Below are 22318 nucleotides of genomic sequence, written 5' to 3'. Positions count from 1 at the left end.
GTCTCATCACACACTCACCCTCACTCACCCACGTGTATACACACAGATGACACGGAGATAGCAGTTGTCCACCAGTTATAATGTTTAGTGGCTAAAGAGTCTCATGTGTGAACCACTGATCTTTTCTTCACTTTTCTCATCTGTAAAATGGGGGAAAAATAACTAACCCTGAAAAACAAATAGGTCAGTATTGGTGTTGTGCCTAAGATCCTCCCTGGACTTCAGTAAGTCTTCAAAGGGTCTTAATGGGGTCATAAGAATTTGGAAAGAGTTATGTTGGAACACAGAAAATTAAAATATTTTTTAAAGGGAAACTTCACTTTACACTTTCATGCATTGGAGAAGGAAATGGCAACCCACTCCAGTGTTCTTGCCTGGAGAATCCCAGGGACAGGGAACCTGATGGGCTGCTGTCTATGGGGTCGCACAGAGTCGGACACGACTGAAGCGACTTAGCAGCAGCAGCAACTAAATATTAGTAATCATAAACTTCTGTAACAATATCTTAAGAACTGGTCTAAAATAATGAAATGTACATGAAAACACATTTAGAAGTGAGTTACGAAAGCTCTAACTTAAGAACATGAAACGCAAGGGTTTCTATTGTTCTATTTATGGTGAAGACACCCTTCCACCACCACCCCACCATTGAGGTTCCTCAGTTACATGCTGACATCTTGTGGAATAATATGGAAATGCACTTACCAGCCTTTGTCTGATTTTCCTGCTTTGGCCTACTTAGGGATCCAGTAATCACACACAAAAATGTTTTTTTCTCCTTTATTGATTTATAGCTCTCATTCTTAAAAAATAGCATTTTATTGACATTAAACTTTTTTTGGTCAATTTGTAGTATCTTAAAAATGTAAAATTTAATAAATGGGAGTTGTACATAGTATGGTATTTTTTGAGAAATGATACAGGTTAGAAAGGATTTTTAAGATATTCTTATTTAACTTAGAATGTTTTGTTACTTCTAAGGACATCATGAATACGTGAACTTTTTTGTAGTCCTGCTTATTCACATTAATTTAGGTGACTTTATACTCTTGTCTTACTAATATTTAATGAGATAGTTGAATGTCATACTCTGAGGAACAGTTTAAGAAAACAGACTTGGTGCTGTACCTTTTTAATAAGTCTTTTAGACAGAAATTAAAATGTTAATTTTTTGGAGATGAAATGTTTAAATGATTTGGTCATTTATAGAAAAATAGCATTGGATTTCTTTTAGTTGTGTGAAGTGTGAGTGTTAGTCACTCAGTCATGCCCAACTCTTTGAGATCCCATGGATTATAGCCTGCCAGGTTCCTCTGTCCATGGAATTCTCCAGGCAAGAATACTGGAGTGGGTAACCATTCCTTCTCCAGGAGATCTTCCCAACCCAGGGATCAAACCTAGATCTCCTGCATTGTAGGTGGATTCTTTTCTGGCTGAGCCACCAGGGAACACCTTTGGGTTAAATAAATAAGAGCTGGTCTGGGAATTGTGTCTGTACTAGTTAAAACCTATATTATCAGTTTAAGGTGTGGGATTAAGCCTGGATTTAACTCCCAGTTAAATCATGCATTAGCTGGCACTTAATCTTTGAGTTTTGATTTTCTTTTCTGAGAAATTCAGCAATTCTTCTGAAAAAATACTAGTAAATGCCTCCTTGGTGCCAAGCCCCTACTCCCTGTTAGGTCTTCAGGGGGAGATGGGGCTGGTGCTCTCCCACAGATAGCAAGAGAAGGATGCAGGAGGGTGGGGCTCAGAGATGCTAGAACTGTGTGATGGAGCCTGACCAGAGGACTCTGGGCTACAAGCAGGAAGTGGACATCAGAGAGGCAGAGTGGTCATCCATAGGTGATCGTGGCCCACAGTGGAAGTCATTTAGCTTATCGTTTTGGTTGAAACAATTTCATCAATTGCCAGAATTTTTTTTTTCAAGCTACTATCATTTTATTTTTTTATTTTCTTTTTACTTTATTTTACTTTACAATACTGAATTGGCTTTGCCATACATCAACATGAGTCCGCCACGGGTGTACACGTGTTCCCAATCCTGAACCCCCCTCCCACCTCCCTCCGCATACCGTCTCTCTGGGTCATCCCAGTGCACCAGCCCCAAGCATCCTGTATCCTGCATCGACCCTAGACTGGCGATTCGTTTCTTATATTATACATGTTTCAATGCCATTCTCCCAAATCATTCCACCCTCTCTCTCTCCCACAGAGTCCAAAAGACTATTCTATACATCTGTGTCTCTTTTGCTATCTCGCATACTGGGTTATCATTACCATCTTTCTCAATTCCATATATATGTGTTAGTATACTATATTGGTGTTTTTCTTTCTGGCTTACTTCACTCTGTATAATAGGCTCCAGTTTCATCCACCTCATTAGAACTGATTCAAATGTATTCTTTTTAGTGGCTGAGTAATAGTCCATTGTATATATGTACCACAGCTTTCTTATCCATTCATCTGCTGATGGACATCTAGGTTGCTTCCATGTCCTGGCTATTATAAACAGTGCTGCGATGAACATTGGGGTACACGTGTCTCTTTCAATTCTGGTTTCCTCGGTGTGTATGCCCAGCAGTGGGATTGCTAAGGAGAAAAAATATTGGGAAACAATTGCAAAACAACAAAGTACAAGATAATGTTAAGTACTGTGGTTATGTGGTGAGTCACTAATTAGTCAATTTTCTACCTAAGTCCCACCAGTTGCCAGCATTTTAAAACATTTTAACCTTAAAGTCTGGACGTCCATCTTAACTGGACATATTGAAGTGGGAGTATCCTCAGGTTTCCTGCAGAGTGGCAGTCGCCTGAATCTGAGTAGCAGCTATTCACTTGAGTGGAACATGTGTGTGTTGGTCACTCAGTCATGTTTGACTCTTTACAACCCCATGGACTGTAGCCTGTCAGGCTCCTCTGTCCATGGAATTCTCCAGGCAAGAATACTGGAGTGAGTAGCCATTCTCTTCTCCAGGGGGTCTTCCCAACCCAGGGACCTAACCTGGGTCTTATGCATTGCAGGCAGAGTCTTTACCATCTGAGACACTAGGAACACAGGCCATCTGTGTTTCCATAAACTATCCCCTCTTGCCCACTCCATATTTTTCATGTCGGTTTGTGTGTCTTGACTCTCCACCCAAATCATTTGAATGAAGCTGCCTGAGATGTTTTATTTGTTAAACAATTCTTGGATGTGTGCCTGTTATGTGCCAGACACTGTTCTAGGCACTCAAAATACACTCTGTGAACAAAACAGATAAAGCTCGCTGCTCGCTGCTTTTAATTTCAAAATTAAAATATAATTAATTACATAGTATGTTAGTATGTGGTTAAATGCACCTAAAATAATAATAAAAATAGTAGGGCAGAAAAAGAGGAATCGGGAGGGGGGAGTGTTTTGCAGTGTTAAGTTGTGTGGCCTGGGTAGTGTGCATTCAGGGGATGATGTTCAGGAGGACTAAGCTGGGTCTGTATTTTAGGCAGCACTTTCCAGGCAGAGGGAATAGACTGCACGAATGCCTGAAGGCACTTGAGGACTGGCAAGAAATGATTGTGATGGGAGTGGAGCCAGCAAGGGGGACAATGTATGAAATGAAGTCAGTGAGACAGTGGAACCAGATTATGCAGGGCCTTGTAGGCCATTGTTAGGAATCTGGATTTGCCCTGGGTGAAGCACGATCATTTCAGGCTTTTGAAGAAAGGCTTGAAAATCTATATTTTAAAATAATCCCTTGGTCTGTTGTTTTGAAAACAGACTCTAGGACAGTGAAGATAGAACAGGGAGACCTTGCAAGAGGTTCGTGTCGTAATCTGAGTGACAGACCAGGAGGTTGAGAGGTGGTAAAATTCTGGATATTTTTTGAAGTTAGACCATTGGGATTTTTATTTAAATTTTTTTTTTCTTTTTTTGCCACACCACACATCATGCGGGACCTTAGCGCAGAGTCCTAACCACTGACTGCCAGGGAGTTCTGCCACTGGGATCTCTTGATGCTGAAGTGATGAGCTGTAAAAAGAAGAAAAAACTCCAGAATGATTCAGAAGTTTTTGGCCCAAGAAATTTAAGAATGGGATTGACACTTAGGGAAGATCACAATTTCTATTTAGGGTCTGTTGAGTGGAAGGTGTGTGTTGGATATCTAAGTGAGGATGATTGAGGGTGTTTGGAGGGAAATTAAGTCATCCTGGCCAGTGAGGTGCGTGGAGGAGCAGGGACAGAAAAAAGGCAGGAATGAGGCTCCAGGAGGAGCCAGGCTTCTATTGTGTATATGGTGGGGAACTGCTGAAAGTTGTGACACCCCCAGGAGGTAACATGATTGTATTTGCATTTTAGAGCAGTTGTGATGCTTGGCAGGTGAAGGATATTGTGAGAGAAGGTTAGGTAGGAGATGCTAGCTAAGTTCATTGTTAATTGGAGTATGTATAAATAAATTGGTCAAATCTCTCTGGAGAGCCTGTGGCAAAATCCTCAAAATCATGCAAATAATTATGCTTAAGTTCATTGCCATTTTCTTTGTATGGGTCAAAATTAGAAATAATCCAAAAGGAGAGGTGATCAGTTAAATATATTATGACATATCTATTTAATGAAACACCATGAAAGTGGAAAAGTGTGTATATGACATTGGAAGATATTAGTAATGTGTTGAAGGAAGAAATTACAAATCAGTGAATTGTTTATTGATCTATTTGTAAGGGATAATAATTATCATTATTTTGAATGCTTATCAGAGGTCAGGTATGCTGCTAAACATTTTACCCACATTTTGTTTAGTATTCCTTGCAGTTTGCTGCTGCTGTTTAGTTGGAGTTTACTCTTAAAATAGTCTCTCTCTCTCTCTTTTTTTTTTTTTTTTAACAGATCAGCAAAGTGAGGCTTAGCAATCGTAAATAATTTACTTAAGGTTATCTGGATAGGAAGTTGTGGAGCTGGAATTTGAAACCAAGTCTTATAGGACTTTAAATCCAGGTCTCTTTACTGTTAGCCTCTCTTACCCACAGAGCACAGAAAAATTCTGAGAAGGATATATATATATATATATATATATATATATATATATATATATCCATCTCCCCAATCCTGGGCTTAGGTGTAGTAATAAAATGAACATGTTTTACTGCCATTATTACATATGTTTAATATATAGCTTTAAAAACAGGCTTGGGCTGAGCTAAGCCCCAGCTTTGGGAATGAAGAGAGTGTTGACTGTGAGCCTGTAAGACCCTTATCAGTGAGATGGTAGAACTGATTGGATGTGAGGAATGTAGAACAAGAAGGAATCTAGAATGACTTGCTGATTTTACCTTGGGAGACTTTGTCATCGAGATAAAACATCCAGCAAGAGGAACAGGCTTTGGGGTAGTCCATTTTTGGCATTTGGGGTTGACATGCCTATGGAAAAGTTGTTTATATGGCCTGAAGCTCAGGGGGTGGACAGAGCTGGAGACATGCATTTGGGACCAGCATAGAGACTGTACTTGAAGCCACAGTGTGATTCTTGTTACACAAGTGGGTACATGGGGTAAGAAATGAAAAAGAAAAAAAAAGCAAAAATACAAATATTTAAATAGTGGGCCATGGAAAAGAGGCCAGGATGTAATAGGAAATAACAGAAAGTTGAAGGTTGTGTTGTAGCTGCCCTGGGGAGAAGAGTAGGGTAATGGAGTTTGGTCATAGCACCAAATGCTACAGAGAGGTTGAGTAAAGTTGGATAAGAGATCCTCTGGATTTTGCATTTGAAAGGTTAGTTGTGACTTTTCCCCAGTGAGAATTCATCAAGGAAATATTTTTTTTAGGCCCTCTGAATGCTAACTGTATATAACAAGGTATTCCTGTTATTAAGACATGCTGGGCTAGGTGGATTAATAGTTTAAACCAGATTGTAAGGGACACACTCAATCTATTTAGCAAGACCAATGTTTATAATGGCTGCAGTATATTAATTGTTTGGTACAAATGTAAATTTCCAAGTACTAATGAGACTTATCTATTAATTACAACAGGAGGAAACTCTTGGTGAAAAATAACATAATTATTGGCCACTTGAACCATTTTCTGATTACCTTCAACTTGAGTTAGGATTGATATCATACACACACACACACACACACACACACATGCATATATATATATATATATAAAAACACATTGTATCAAACACCAGAAGTCATATGGCTTGAAATAGCCCTAGCTTTGCCATTAATGAGATATTAATGGCAAATCACTTTCTCTCTCTCTAGGTCTCAATTTCGTCTATAAAATGAGAGTAAGAACAGCTTAATGGTGCTTAGCCAGAAGTATGCAGTAGGGGCCTCTGTCGGATTATTTTTTTAAAGAGTAAATAGCAGCAAATCACGACTAGGCCACTTCCTGGATCCTGTGAATCAGAATCTCTCAGCACAGGACATGCACACGTGTCTTGTATTGAAAACTGTCAGGATGATTTTCCCCCATTTGGTGTGCATGTGTTTGTGTGCATATATATTTAATTTTATTATGGGATTTTTCTAAAGTACACAAAAATAGAATAGTATGTGAACTTCCATAAACCTATCACCAACCATCAAACACATTTTTATATCTTGTTCCATCTTGTCTTCCATACCGTTTTTCCTTTTAGTATTTTTAGGGAAATCATAACCTTTCATCATTTCACCTATAATTACCTCATTTTGTCTCTCTGTTTAGAAAGGATCTTGGGCAGCTTTGATGAGCATCTGGTTATGAACTGCTGAATCACACAGGCTTCAAGTCCATTGTGGACTTAGATCTGTGTGATTCTTCTATCAGTCAAGTATACCTCTAAAAGTAAAAGGAAACTCTGCATTTATGAGAGAGCATGAGCACAGAGCAGGGCTCTGTGAGATTCTGTGAAATAAGGCAAGCTGCTCATTCCATCTGCCATCATTATAGAGGAAACAAACATTTTCTTCCCTAAGGTTGAATTTCAGTGTTAACTCAGGATGATCTGCTGGTCACACCCTTAATTAACAGTTGAGGAACTTGAGCTTTTAGAGAGTCTACATGACTTGCTAAAAGTTCCAAAATGATCTTGTGACATTTTTGGGGTTTTGGACACGAAAAAGAATCTGTTACTCTCATCTTCTGCCATTTCAGAAGAATGCTGGAGTTGGCAGCAGTGTGGTGTAGACTCTGGGTCATTTGTGGCTGAGGTTGTGTGTCTAGTCACAACTCTGTTTAGAATCCCATCTGTGGTTTCACATAACAGCTCAGACCCAGAGCATTGTCACAGGTATTGTTTCAAGCATCTGCCTTGGGTCTAGAAATAGCGTCTGGTTCTACTTGGGGACCCATATGGAAAATCAAATCACAATATCAAGCATAAAATCTTATTTCTTTCAGATGTTCTCTGATTTTTTATAGTGCCTAAAAAATACCATATTAAAAGTGAAAAATATCAAAATTTATTTCATTGTCAATTAAGTGCTTATTAATGATAGAACTTATTTCAGACCTTTAAAATTCTCTGTGTCTGTAAGGTAGATAAAAGTTTAAGCATTTGGGTTACAAAAGCCCAATCAAAATTAGACAGTTCAAGATAACAGAGAATGATTTTTGTATCTCCACCTCCAGTCAGATTAAAGTGATGAAGATGCCATTTTAGTTGAAGATACCCTGCTAAAATGTCCTTGTTAAATTTTCCAAAATACATATTACATCTGGCCTTTTTTTGAGAAAGTTGTATGTCCAATTTGCCCCTTTGAAGACAGAGGTTTTTTTTTTTTTTTTTTGTGGGGGGTAGTATTAAAAGATGTCAGCTTTACATTTAAATTATCTTTTAATTTAAAAAAGGAAATCAATGTTTCTTCTAAGGGTCTGACATAAAATTTCTAGTCTCTAGGGTATAAAAATATGAGCAACACAGTACTTGTGTACACCTTTTGGAAAAAATGATAAAATCATTGTTTATTTTATCAAATAGTAAGAAATAAAATCCTGTTTTTAAAAATATACTTGACTTCAATATGTAGAACATGTGAGGACCATATGAGATTCTTCTCTCTGTTTTAACAGTCTTTGCATACCTAAGAAATTAACTAACATTTTGTAAGTTGTGAAATCCTTTGTGACGAATTTTTAATCACATGTTAGTCAAATAATGCTCTTTTCCAGTCTTTTTGTACATTATAAAACTTCAGCTCACAAGCACATGGAAAGAATTCTAAGAAGTGAGAGATAGAGTCAGCTGCTAAGACAAACAAAATGTGAACTAGGAAGGATGCAAAGATTCTACTGCTCACAGGTTTAGTTCTTCTTATGGCTCGAGCTAAGAACAGACGGTTTGGCTTAATGATCAGGCTGCTGCTAAGTCGCTTCAGTCGTGTCCGACTCTGTACGACTCCAGAGACTGCAGCCCACCAGGCTCCTCTGTCCCTGGGATTCTCAAGGCTAGAATACTGGAGTGGGTTGCCATTTCCTTCTCCAATGCATGAAAGGGAAAAGTGAAAGTGAAGTCGCTCAGTCGTGTCTGACTCTTCGCGACCCCATGGACTGCAGCCTACCAGGCTCCTCTGCCCACAGGATTCTCTAGGCAAGAATACTGGAGTGGGTTGCCATTTCCTTCTCCAATGAACAGGCATGTTGTGTGTATTCAAAGCTTGGCAGCTCAGTGTAATTAGTATACTAACATCATTAATATTTGATATACCATGATTCTGGAGCTTGATAGTAATTGTTGTACACTATTTAAATGAGAACTTGGACGTCATTTACTGTTTGTCATCTTTAGTAAATACCATTTTTCTATCCTTGTCAAGATACTAGGGGATACTTTCCAGAAACAAATTTCAAATGCTTCATCTTTAACTATTATGTGTATCAGTTAAGCTCATTTCTCCTCCAGCAGTAAAGAGTAGGATAGATTCAAATTGAGGCTTACAATCTTTTTATTGTAGTGTAGTGAGAATTTGGATGAGATGTATTACCATGGAAGTAAACACTCTTTGAGAATTCCCTCTCTCTTCCTCCCTCCTATGAACACACACATATCCACACACATACACACACAGGGAAAGTGTAGGAAATGTTTAATTTCATAGCTATAAGCAACCTATACACAAGCTGCTCCCCCATATACTGGCAAAAGCCAAAATATAGCAATTACCTGACTTTTCACATACACTTGAGAACTAAGTGCCTTCAGATGCTGGTACCTGGGCCTCTTCCTTCTAAACTAACAATCAGAGAGAGTCTGGATGCCTGTGAGAGGTGTGGTCCTGTCTGTCGGGTACAACTCCTCACACCATCCTGATCTCACTGTTGTGTTTTGAAGAAAGCTTGGCCATGCTCTTCACAGCATGATCCCTGAACTCATTTGGGAAGTGTAGCCGTGGTCCTATTATTAGGGGTCTTCAGCTGTTCATGAAATGCCTCGGGGGGAAAGTGCCTGCACCCTCTGTTCTCTTTCCCTGCCTGTCTTTTCTCAGTAGCAAGGGCAATAGTAGTATCATATGGTAGACAGAGGCAACTTAAGTTTTTCTTTTAGGCAATATTTCCGAGACTATTTTTTGCTGTGAAGGAAAGTGCTCATTGCTACAGTTTTATTCTGGAGAAATTTTACTTTTATTAGCATATGATTTTGAGTGAGACTTTTTCTACACTATGTGCATGCAGGATCTTAATTCCCTGACATGGGATCAAACCCATGCCCTGAATTGGGAGCATAGAGTTTTAACCACTGGCCCCACAAGGGAAGTCCCTAGTGAAAAATATTTTTGAGTGATTCATTTAATCAATAAACATTGATAGATGGCTACAGATGTGACTCAGATATGTGGCATGTAACTAGAATACAAGTGTCATAAATTAGGATCTCCATTATAAAAGAGATCCAGCAGGAATTTCAGTGGAAAGAGGAATTTCCTTTTGATTCTGTGAAGTCAGAATCCATCTATGGAGTGTTCCATGGGGTTTGAGGTATGTGAGCCTGGCCTTGAAAAATGGATGGATACCAGGGAATATTTCAGAAGGGGAGGAAAATGTACATAAATACAGGAAAGCATGGGTATTTTCAGCAAATTTTGACTGTCATTTTGTTATCCAAAGAATGGAATGTGCCACAAGGAATAGAGGGGAGAGGCAGGAAGCAGAGGAAGGTTGCTATATTCCTGAACTCTCTATGGCAAATTTATTATTTTTCTGGGTCATTTGGATTTTATAACTCATTTATTGTAGGACCTTCTATATTTAAAAACTTAATCATATCATCTTACTTCACTTTAAATGTCAGTATAGGTTTTCCTGCCCTTTTTGATAGTCTAGGATTGTAGAAGATGTAATTATGGAAATAATTTCTATGACTATGACTTTCACCAGAGAAACCCTCTTTGTCAGGATAGTTGGCACTATGACTTTAGCAGAATTTCCCAACGTTTAAATCAGGGTAAACTGGATGCTGATCTGCAAACCCTAACCTGCTATTTAGGACCCTCCTATAGAATGGTAATAATAGACTAACAGAAACCAAAATCCCAACATTTTTTTCACTGAGTAGACAAGGTAGATTGGATTTTATGAACATAGACTCAGTACTTCCACCATTGCTATTACAATTATCACTCCAACATTCAAGTTATCAGGCCTAGCTTATTGTTTTTCACCTCCTATGAGGAAATAGTTGAGGCCAGGCCAGCAGGCAAAATCACCCTAGCAGGACAGAAGCTAGAGATGAACCCCAAGGGAGAAGTGCATATAGCATAATCCTTGAGTTATAAGATGCTTCATTGATTGAATAACTGCTTTGGAAAAGGATGACAACAGTATCACATGAAATGCCCCAGTCATTGTAAGAACCTGCTCATTTTCCAAAATATTGCAGATGAAAATGTGTCTTAGAATCAAGGAAAACGGCAAATTAGCCTTGTAAATTAGAGGTGAGGTGGAGGTCAGGTATCAGGCTAAACTACAAGCCCCAGAAGCTGGAAGTCAACAAACCAAGGCAAGGGTCCAGGCTGGATGGGAGAAATTGAGCAGGAGTTGAGGGGTCAGGGCACAGGGTAGGATCAGGGGTGGATTGAGCACAGTATCCCCAGGGAGAGGACTCAGGCCAGGGTGCTAGGAATGCAGTCCATCCCCAGCTGGATGGCCAGTGGGCAGCCCCATGTGATTTGTCTTTGTGTGGCTTGGAGGGGCATGCAACCCTGTAGGGCTTCACTGAGTGGTCAGATGAGGGCGCAGGCTGTCTCTATAGGTGAAGCGGTGTTTGGGATTCGTTTGGGGGAACAATACCGTTGTCGTCATACACAATCCTTTGCTCCTTTGATAGTCCTGTGCAGTATCACTTTTCTTTGTTATTCCCATACTACATTTCAGATGTTACTGAGAAGCAATCTTATATCTTTTGAGAACACCTAAGTTTTTATGCAACCTGATCTAAAAATCATCTTATTTTTGTTACATGTTGAAAAGCATCACATTAATTCCATGTATGGTATATTTATACTTTGTTAAAAAAAATTCAAGACCATATACATTAAAAAATGATGCTGTGAGCACAAAAATTATTGTGCACCAAAGGACTTGTGTCTTATTTATTTACTGGCTAAGTAAATAAATTTGCTAAACATCAGTAGCACAATGCAGTACTCAGTAGATGCTTAGTAAATTCTGGTTGAATTAAACAGGGTATTTGTAGTGTTTAAAGCATTATGTTTAAACATAATTTGTGCATGCTGTTTGGTCTAAGGTCTGTTCAAGAACATATGGTTATAAATAATGTTAGTATTTATTTTAGCAGAACCATTAGGACTTAATTAAGTATAATATTTTGAGTGCCATAGTTGATGTTTTGATATTATAATCCTCAAAATCTTTCTTTGATAGCCTCCCAAATACATAAAATGTTCTTAACATCTGTGGGCACAGGATTTAGAATGAGTCATCTCAGGTTCAAAGTGTGCAGTCACAGTGTGTGCTTATCAACCTAGTGAGGAGCTGACACAATACAAATGTATTGGAAAAGTATGTTTCATTTATTTTAATACTCTCAGGTTCAAAATTTTGGGAAAGTTTTGTGAATGTGCAGGAAGATTTTTTTTTTTAATGCATACATTGCAATAGCCCACAAAGTAACTTCATTCTGATTCAATTTCATAAATTGCTACATGAAGAAGCACCCTCCAGTAGATAATACTCAGAAATCAGCACTTAATATGGCAGTAATGGTTATTGCTGTCATTCTTTACATCTTTAAAAATAATTAAGCATTACTGCACAGGCATTATAAAGTTCCCCTATCACCATTAAGAGGATATTTGAGGTTTGATGTAATTTAGTAAATTACATTATACAGTAGTTAAGGTTTTTATGTAGTGAAGTAAAATGCATAGTAGTTAAGCACACTTACCGTATAATGCATTGTACAGAGTTACACGTTCCAGCTGCTGCCAGCTTTGTTCCAGTGTCATTATTGCTTTGCAGGCTGACGTTCCTCAGGGAGTGATTCGAGTACAAGCTCCCCATCTTTCGAAAGTTTCCATGGCAATACAGCTAACTGAAGAACTCAAAGCCAGTGATGTACTTGCCAGATTTCTCAGCCAAGAAAGGTAGAGGCCTGTTTTGTTTTAATTATTCCATGGTATCACTCACTTGCTCTCTCTCCCTCCCCTCTTTTTCTCTTTTTTTTCTTCCTTTTTTTTTTTTTTGTTTAAATGATGACTGGTGTGAAGGACTTAAAATGTTAGCAGAAGAGAAAAGTAGACTTAAAAATAATACTGTTGGAATGAGTCAAGTTCATTGCATGTAGTTTGTGTTCAAGTTGAGCCTGTTGCAGGCAGGACGTCTGAGCATTCCTTCACTCTGTCTGCAGTAGACTTGGCACATGACACTACTCAGTATTCTTTCCAGAATATGGTGATTGGAGGTTAATTACTATGTGTAGTCTGTTAAGAAAATCACTAATTAGGATACAGTGGGATTAAAACAAAAGATACAACTTTTTCAATGAAATATAATGAATACAAAGAAATGCTTAAATTTTAAGACAGAAGGTATAAAGAAATCAGAGGGGACAGCTGGCCCGAGGAGTTCTGAAGTCACAGGACAAAGCACACCCTCCTCAGCAGAGACCACCAAGTCTTCCCCTCTGTTATGGGGCTGATGAGGCAGGAGGAGTCTTTTGAAAGCCATTGATTGGCATCCCTTTTAAGCTGGAGAATAATTGCTTTACAATGTTGTATTGGTTTCTACCATACAACAAACAATGTGAATTGGCCGTAAGTATACATATGTCCCCTCCCTCTTGAACCTCCCTCACACCTTCCTGATACACACTTTTTGAGACATGTTTGAGATATCTTTTCTTGAATTTTGAAGGTTTGAACAGGGTATGGATATTTCAGTGTTCAAATTCTTATTTTTAGCTAAAATTATATTTTAATGCTTTCCTTTCTCATTTCCACTTACTGAAATAAATAAATCTAGCTTTTTTTTTTAAAGACAGAGACCTCAGAAGCATTAACTGTTTAGCTTCTTATACTGATTTCATCTCCCATAGAATTTAACCTCTTCCTTCATTCAAGTTTTCTGTCAGAATTTCTCCAGTTTTAATACAGAACTGCATGTATTTAATGTCTCTGCTCTGTCTATGGCCCTTTGCTAGATGTTGAAAAGGGTATAAAAAATATCTTAAAGTGTCTTCCCTTGCGGTTTGTAAATTGGAAGAAGACATGAGCCCGTGTAGTTAACAGATGGTGATGAAATAAAAGAGAGGCTTATTGGTAATTCTGGGCTTAAACTTCCCTCTCAACCACACTCTGAGGGAAGTACTATCATTATCTCCATTTTACTGATAAGGAAACTTGAGACTTTCAAGGTCATATGTCACCTGGGTGGTGGAGCTGAATTCTAAATCTGGGGTTTGTCCCCATAGGAAGTCCTTTAACCCCTCTCTTTACTGGCTCGAGGACCAAGAGGTCATCATGGATCTGGGGACCGCTGATGTAGAGTCTGGGAGTAGATGGACTTTGAGGGGATTAATTCCTGGACCAGTTGGAATTGGGGGGCGAGGATTAGGTTCTGGGAGCAGCTGGAGTTTCTTGGATGTCTTTGCTCCCTAAAAGGTCTCTCTGCCTCAAGGAGATCAATCCACTTCCTCCATTCCCTGAGCTGACCAAGTAGATGCCATCTTCCCACCAGGAATGGCTTCCCATCCTCTCCCGAAGTGTGTACCTGAAGATCTGGCCAGATTGCAGATATAAGCAGCTCTTCCAGGCTAGACATAGTTTAATTTATGCAGAGTTTGCTTGCAGGACCCAGATGCTCAATTTAGTCTGCAGTTGTACTCCTCTACTTGTAGGTAATACAAGGTGTGACTCTGAAGTTGTGTGATACACCCCACTGTGACTTTTATAGTTAGGTTGGGGTAGGCTAATGGTAGACATATTCTTATAAGAAAGCACCAGTTTTGTGACAATTACCCTTTGTCTATTTGGATTTACTGCTAGTGGTGCTTTTATTAAGCAAACTTGCTACTCACTGAAGCAGAATCCTTCTGCATCCTCTCCTCTCCCCATCCTGCTCCACCCAAAGGGAAGTCTAGCGAACTTTTTGGTCCATTTGCCTTTGCTCCTCCCAGTGCTCAGCCCTTTCTTTTATGCTTGGGGATGCTGGAACCAGATAATATGGATCCAAATACCAGATTTTCCTGTTTTATGTCAGGCTAGTTTTTATCATCTCTTTAAGTCTCCGGCTCCTCACTGTAAAAGTGGACCTATGTTATAGCCATGTGATAATTAAATAGGAAAATGACCATGAAGTACATAGAATTATTCGTCTGGGCCATCTGATCAGTGATGTTTTCAATAAATAGTTACATGTATCTTTTCTTCCATGTCTTTGCCCTCCTTATTTGCCTTCCACTTATATAGGGACAGTGGGAAACCCCACTTCCCTCCATCCTTTCCCTCCCCTGCTTTCTCTACTGAAGCCAAGAACACACAAATGGCATAAAATAAATGTGCGATAAATTATACATTCATGCACCAGTCTTTGGTAATAGCTGATGCTTTTTCTTTAATTATGGATTCGTTGATTAGTATTAAGTGAAAGCTAATGTTATCAGAAAATCTAGTTAGGTTTCTTTAAAGTGAAATAAGAGTATAATATTGGAGAAGCAATCTGAGAACAATAACCTGACTAGATTTTTTTCCGTCTCCCAAAACATTCCATTTGGTTTTCGTAAATATACTGACTCTTATTATAGTTTATCAGGTTATATGCTGTATTAAAAATGAAAATGTAATTATTGAATTATTTAATTTCAAAAATAAGCATACACCAGTTTGGAAGCAAAGTGAGTTGTCTCTTGGTCAGGATATGGCTCAACAGGGAGGATCGAAAGCACGAGAACTCCCATAGCCCTGAGTGGTCAGGGTGCTGTGGACAGCAGAGTAGATGGAGCCGGGTAACTAGAGGAGCCACTGAATGGTTGGTTAGGAAAGCTTCTACTGTATCACATCTTTCTAATGGTTTGGGTAAAAGTCAGCCCTGGTTTTCTCTTGTCAGTTCTGGGGAGTTTGTCCTCAGTGTCTCTGTCAGTGGTTCACAAACTCTTCTGTGCATCAGCATCTACCAGAGACTTTTTAAAAACCAGATTCTAGGGCTTGATCTAGGCTTATTAAATCAGATTTTCTAGAGCTCTGAATTTGATTTTTGGCAAGTTTTCCAGATAATAGAGATTTTTGTAAAGCACTTAATTTTGCCACTGTTTAAACCTAATGTTCTGGAGACTTTACTCTTTGAAGAGTATAAACCTAAAGATTCATTCTACTTGTAAAGTCATCATAATGAGTATTTGGTTCTATTTTGAGAGCATTTACTTCCCATATTGGGACAATTAGCACAGGGAGGCTTATGAACTGTGCTGTGTTCTTTATATTCATCTTGTACACTATTAGAGTGGTCAGCACAGCAAACCTGTGAGAAATACTATTGAATAAATGCAATGTGCAAACATTTCTTCTTAGAGTTTCATGAGGACCTTTTTGGCCCCTATGCAAAATAGATGACCATATTAATAATTTTATGGACAGCTAAAATGTTACTTTTCTTTTTAACTTTACAGATTTAGGTACTGATTTATTATTTCACCTTTGGATGTACAATTCCATTTGTTTATTTTAATTTACAGGTGTGACATTTTTATTACTGTTCCACACATTTAACAGATGGGAAAATACAAACATGTAGATAATTACAGTATGTCTAAGTTATGAATTTTCCATACAAGCTAGAATTCCCCAAGCACGTTAAAGTGATTTACTTGCAAGCTGTCTGATGATGCAACTAATCAGTTTGTTTTGTCCCTGCTAGTGGAGTTGCCCAGACTCTCAAGAATGGGGAAGTTTTTTTGTATGAAATTGGAGGAAATATTGGTAAGCATATTTTTTTTAAATCTTTTATTCCATATGCTTATTTGACATTGCCAGTGGTTGTTTTTTATATCTTTGGGAGAGGAAAGGAAATTTGAAGTAAAATATAATACCCTGTAGAGAGTTGATGAGTATTATAGTTGATGAGATTTTTTTTTTAATGGTCTGGCCTTTCTGTTCTGGCTCTTTTAGAGCTCCTCCTATGTGGACCCTGAGCCAAAGGCAAGTTCTCTAAAATAGAAATAACTTCTAAAATGGTTAATGAATTTTTTCAAAGCCTCTTTCTTTTTTATATGCTGATAGGTAGTAGTAGTGAAAGTCACTCAGTCGTGTCCGACTCTTGTGACCCCATGGACTGTAGCCCGCCAGGCTGCTCTCTCCATGGGATTCTCCAAGCAAAAATACTGGAGTGGGTTGCCATTTCCTTCTCCAGGGGATCTTCCTGACCCAGGAATCGAACCCAAGTCTCTTGCATTGCAGGCAGGTTCTTTACCAACTGAGCTATGAGGGAAGCCCTTTTATATGCTGATAGCACTAAAGGGAGTGGGCTTATTTAAGACCAAGTTGATACTTTTATTATGGTATAGCATTGGGTATTTTTTAGTGAAAGCAGAAGTTATTTTGCCATTATTGATTGCCTGCTACTTAATACACATATGTATACATACACACATTGGTACCTTATAAAATAGAAATAGGATAAATGGATTAGTTTTGACCATGTCTCATTTTTTTTTCCCACTTATAACTATCAATGGGTTGTACTCATCTTCTTATTAAAATTTAAAGTAAACCTTCCTTCTTTTTTTGATCCTTAAAACGGTAAGAGTAAAATTGTCAACAAATAAATTCAAAATAGTCATTGAAAATACCTTAAAATATGTTTTGTAGAATTCTTTTCTAGGACTTAGAAAATTTTAGTAAATATTGAAACTTGAATATAAGAATATGAAGTTTCCTTCAAAAATTTAAATCACAATTCCACTAGAAATCTGGATTGTTAACTCTGTTAATCAAGTATTAGTATATTTGATTGTGCATTATGCTATTAGATATTGGGAATTAAGCATGTTTCTTACTTAGTAAAGGTGAATAAACTTTTAAGGAACCATTTAAAAGCCCATCACAGACAGTATTTTCAATTTCCTAACTTCATTTGAAACCTGTGCGTTTGGAGAAGGACTACTCAATTTTTCCATTATTGGCCCAAGCCTTATAATATTATGGGAGGTGGGAAAAAATGATAACTATTTCAAAGTGTAAGACTCCAGAGTTAAACCACGAGGCTTAAATTTAAAATTGCCTCTCTATCTCCCCACTCACTGAATTAAACTGATGTAACATCTCTTTCCTAGGGGAACGTTGCCTTGATGATGACACTTACATGAAGGACTTATATCAACTCAACCCCAATGCTGAGTGGGTTATAAAGTCAAAGCCATCATAGAAGATTTATGCTGAAGATAGCCAGCCATAAGGACTCCCTTAATCATACTTGCTGGGTCAAGAGTGTAAATAAAATAAATGGTGGGACTCTTATTATTCACATAAACCCTACTCTTGAATAGTGACAGACTGAGCCTTAAAAAGTTCTAAATTTGTGCTGCTGCCAGATTATGTTAATTATTATTATTCATATAAGAAAACATCTCTGGAGTGAGAAGAAAGGAGCTTAATTAGCTTGTAGGCTATTTTCATCCACTCCGTGGAATGTGTCCAGATGCGACATCCCTTTTTAATATGAAAATATACTCTCTTCCCCATCTTTTTCTGTTCTAAAATGATATATACAGTAATAATGTGCATTTTCACCTTTCTCTCCTCCTGACACCTGCCTTCCCCCAGATGGGTTTGTTTTTCAACCGGACAGGTACCAGGATCAGGTATGGCAAGATGTGAAGATAGTACCTCTGGAAACAGACTGAGTTCAGCAATATTTCTGTCTCTGTCGTACATTAATATTCATCTCTTTGAGTCATTTGTTCAGACAGTGGCATCCCACTTCTTACTGCTGTATCACACGAAGAGACTTGCATTTTTTTTTTCAGTTCAGCTCACGTATGTGCTCGGAACTGTATCCAATATCAAGAAAACAGAACTGTCAGAAACTGCCAATTATTACTGCACTGTTTAAGACTTACGTACTCAGAATAAATAAAATATATCCATGTGGAATAACTGGATTATGGATAATGAGAGAGTGGAAGAGCACTTCATGTATGCTGTAATCTCCAAAATGAAATTTAAAAAGTCATATAGCTGGCTTTACCTATTGTCGTATTAGCAGTACAAATACGTGCAGTAGTGTGATCCAGTCGTTGTTGAGAATGGATTCTGCTGAAAGAGGGATCTTTCTTTTTTTACTCATAAATGAGTCACAGGAAGAATTGTTCTTCTGAGTATGACACCATCATATGAACAAGCTTTTGTTTGTGTACTTATTTTAATCAGAGCAAATTTATTAAAATGCTGTGGAAAGACCATTCCCAGAGATTTTAATGCACAAACCATATTATATATAATAAGAGATGAGCCTCCATACTGTAAATAAGAGGAATGAAGTGAGAGAGAAATGTTCCATATTGTATGAGTTTAGAGTGTAGTGAATAAAGGTGATGTACATGAATGTTGCACAAACTGTGTTTATGATACTTTTCAGTAGGACTTTAGGGTAGGAAACATTGCACATTCTCAGAAGCTCTTGATGTCACTCTAATTAGGAGGGGAAAACGCTGCTAATGAGAACAGTCAGAAATTTTTAATTACGAGCAGCCTGTGGATATGATCATTTAAATACCTTTGTGATGATTTGTGCCATTGCTTTTTTATTTAAAAAAATTTTTATAATTAAATGCATTTTTCTAAATTATCTTCTCTTGGAATTTATTACATTTAACCTGATCTGTTCATGAGTATAAGAATGGGCTATTCTTGTTTTTGTTAAAAGCCATTTCTACTCTTTTATTTCTCCTATTGACTGCTCCTGTGTTATTTTTAAAGTGAAGACACATGGGAGGTATAAACTTGTTTCCTTCGTTAGGTTTTTCCTTATGAAATTTCTATTCTTTAGGGTTTTTCAAAACACATTGTATTATACTCTTTCTGAGTTTAGACAATGTTAACCTATACAGTGTATTAAAAAGCAAAGACATCACTTTGTTGACAAAGATTCTTATAGTCAAAGCTATGGTTTTTCCAGTAATCAGGTACGGATGTGGGAGTTGGTCCATAAGAAGACTGAGTGTCAAAGAATTGATGCTCTTGAGCTGTGGTGCTGAAGGAGACTCTTGAGAGTCCATTGGACTGCAAGATCAAACCAATCAGTCCTGGAGGAAATCAACCCTGAATATTGATTGGAAGGACTGATTCGGAAGCTGAAGCTCCAACACTTTGGCTACTTGATGCCAAGAGCTGATTCATTGGAAAAGACGCTGATGCTGGGAAAGATTGAAGGCAAAAGGAAAAGTGAGTGGCAGAGAATGAGATAGTTAGATAGATTCACTGACTCCGTGGACATGAATTTGAGCAAACGCCAGGAGATAGTGGACGACAAGGGAGTGGAGCCTGGTATGATGTAGTCCGTGAGGCTGCAAAAGAGTCAGATATGACTTACAACTGAACACCACCAACAACAAATATTAATTTCTCAGTCAAATGTTTATTAACATTTTTGTTTAATGAAGACAATATAAAAGCAAAATCAAGTGGTTAGAATGTAAGGTAGGAGTGAATTCAGTTCAGTTCAGTCGCTCAGTCGTGTCCGACTCTTCGCAGCCTCATGAATTACAGCACGCCAGGCCTCCCTGTCCATCACCAACTCCCGGAGTTCACTGAAACTCACGTCCATCAAGTCGGTGATGCCATCCAGCCATCTCATCCTCTGTCGTCCCCTTCTCCTCCTGCCCCCAATCCCTCCCAGCATCAGAGTCTTTTCCAATGAGTCAACTCTTCGCATGAGGTGGCCAAAGTATTGGAGTTTCAGCTTTAGCATCAGTCCTTCCAAAGAATACCCAGGACTGATCTCCTTCAGAATGGAGTGGTTGGATCTCCTTGCAGTCCAAGGGACTCTCAAGAGTCTTCTCCAACACCACAGTTCAAAAGCATCAATTCTTCGGCACTCAGCTTTCTTCATAGTCCAACTCTCACATCTATACATGACTACTGGAAAATCCATAGCCTTGACTAGATGGACCTTTATTGGCAAAGTAATGTCTCTGCTTTTCAATATGCTGTCTAGGTTGGTTATAACTTTCCTTCCAAGGAGTAAGTGTCTTTTAATTTCATGGCTGCAATCACCATCTGCAGTGATTTAAGAGCCCCCCAAAATAAAGTCTGACACTGTTTCTACAGTTTCCCCATCTATTTCCCATGAAGTGATGGGACCAAGATGCCATGATCTTAGTTTTCTGAATGTTGAGCTTTAAGCCAACTTTTTCACTCTCCTCTTTCACTTTCATCAAGAGGCTTTTTAGTTCCTCTTCACTTTCTGCCATAAGGGTAGTGTCATCTGCATATCTGAGATTATTGATATTTCTCCTGGCAATCTTGACTCCAGCTTGTGCTTCTTCCAGCCTCCCGTTTCTCATGATGTACTCTGCATAGAAGTTAAATAAGCAGGGTGACAGTATACAGCCTTGATGTACTCCTTTTCCTATTTGGAACCAGTCTGTTCCATGTCCAGTATAGGAGTGAATAAGTGATTTAAATAAATGGCTTCCTAGAGCGTATGTCAGCCAATCATCATCACAGATACTACTCATGGCAGGAAACCAGGAGACAGAAGAGGCTTTTGATAATGAAGAAGTACCAGCTGTTGGCAAAGAGACATGAAAATGCCATTTTATTTTTTGAACCCTTCTTAGAATTCATGACCTGTGTTCACTGACACTGAACAATATTGTATTTAAATAACCAAGAAAATGTCTGTCTACACTTCTAAAAAGGAGAAACTTTATAATGTATAGCCTCAGGGACTTCCCTTGTGGTCTAGTGGTTAAGATTTTGCACTTCCAGTGCAGGGGTCACAGTTTCAATCCCTGGCGAGGGAACTAAGACCTCCCCTCTCCAAAATATAAGTATAGTGTATAGCCTCAAATATAACTGCTCTGGCATTATCTCAAATGCTTTTTCTGTAATTTTTTTTCTAGTGAATTTTAAATCTCAAGTTAGATTACGTTTTCTTTTCTTTTTTTTTTTTTTAAGTCTTTCTTGAATTTGTTACAATATTTCTTGGGTTTTATGTGTTGGTTTTTTTGGCCCCAAGGCATGTGAGATCTTAGCTGCCCAACCAGGGATTGAACCCACACCCCCTGCATAAGAAGTCAGACTCTTAACTACTGCACATCAGAAAATTCCTTAGGTTAACTTTTATTTGTATGTGAGGGGAAATTAAAACAACAGATGTATTTACTTTGCATCTCAAATATCATAACTCTTAAGTTACTGGTGAAAATTTGCTGTTATTTGTAGAAAACTAGTTGCCCTGTTAATATTTTGGAGATGTTTCCTTCTCTCTGAAGAGGGTTATTATGATTCTTTACAATTGAACAATATTTACTTACTCCAGCTGTAGAATTCAGACCAAACTCCTGGCTAGCACTCTTTAGGAAAAGAAATTTATTTTACTGACTGAATGGGATTTTTCATTCCTATCTTTTCCTACTTTTCAAGTTAGACTGGATTGTACTTTTTACCTCATTGTCCTGATTTCTCACCTATTGATCAGTAGGTGGCACTCTTGGTCAGGAATTCCTTTGCAGCTCCACTATGGGACGTTTTGAAAGTGAACCTGAGTTCATGGTAAGAGGTTAAGACTCAGGGCCACGTATCTGCAAGACAGTTAGGTGAGAACAGCGTGGACCTCTTGGACCACTGTGAAAAGTGTAAATAGCGATTAGTGCCAGGGTTTTTACGTCCAGTCTGTTAG

The 22318-nt window shown here is 38.3% G+C and overlaps 1 protein-coding gene across 1 annotated transcript in view; it reads left to right on the top strand.

Annotated features, from left to right (window-relative positions):
• ARHGAP18 (Rho GTPase activating protein 18) overlaps positions 1-19145 on the top strand; it is a 136270-nt gene extending 117125 nt beyond the window's left edge. The window contains exons 13-15 of the mRNA XM_068985063.1: positions 12443-12567; positions 16334-16395; positions 17748-19145. Of these exons, the coding sequence (XP_068841164.1) occupies positions 12443-12567; positions 16334-16395; positions 17748-17839 (279 nt within the window). The 3' untranslated portion in view covers positions 17840-19145. The remainder of the gene's footprint in view (positions 1-12442; positions 12568-16333; positions 16396-17747) is intronic.
• The last annotated feature ends 3173 nt before the right edge of the window (positions 19146-22318 follow it).

This window comes from Capricornis sumatraensis, chromosome 13 (assembly GCF_032405125.1).
Source record: "Capricornis sumatraensis isolate serow.1 chromosome 13, serow.2, whole genome shotgun sequence".
NCBI classification, from domain to species: domain Eukaryota; kingdom Metazoa; phylum Chordata; class Mammalia; order Artiodactyla; family Bovidae; genus Capricornis; species Capricornis sumatraensis.
The sequence above is the reverse complement of the archived record's forward strand: the minus strand, read 5'-3'. Positions and strand labels throughout refer to the sequence as shown.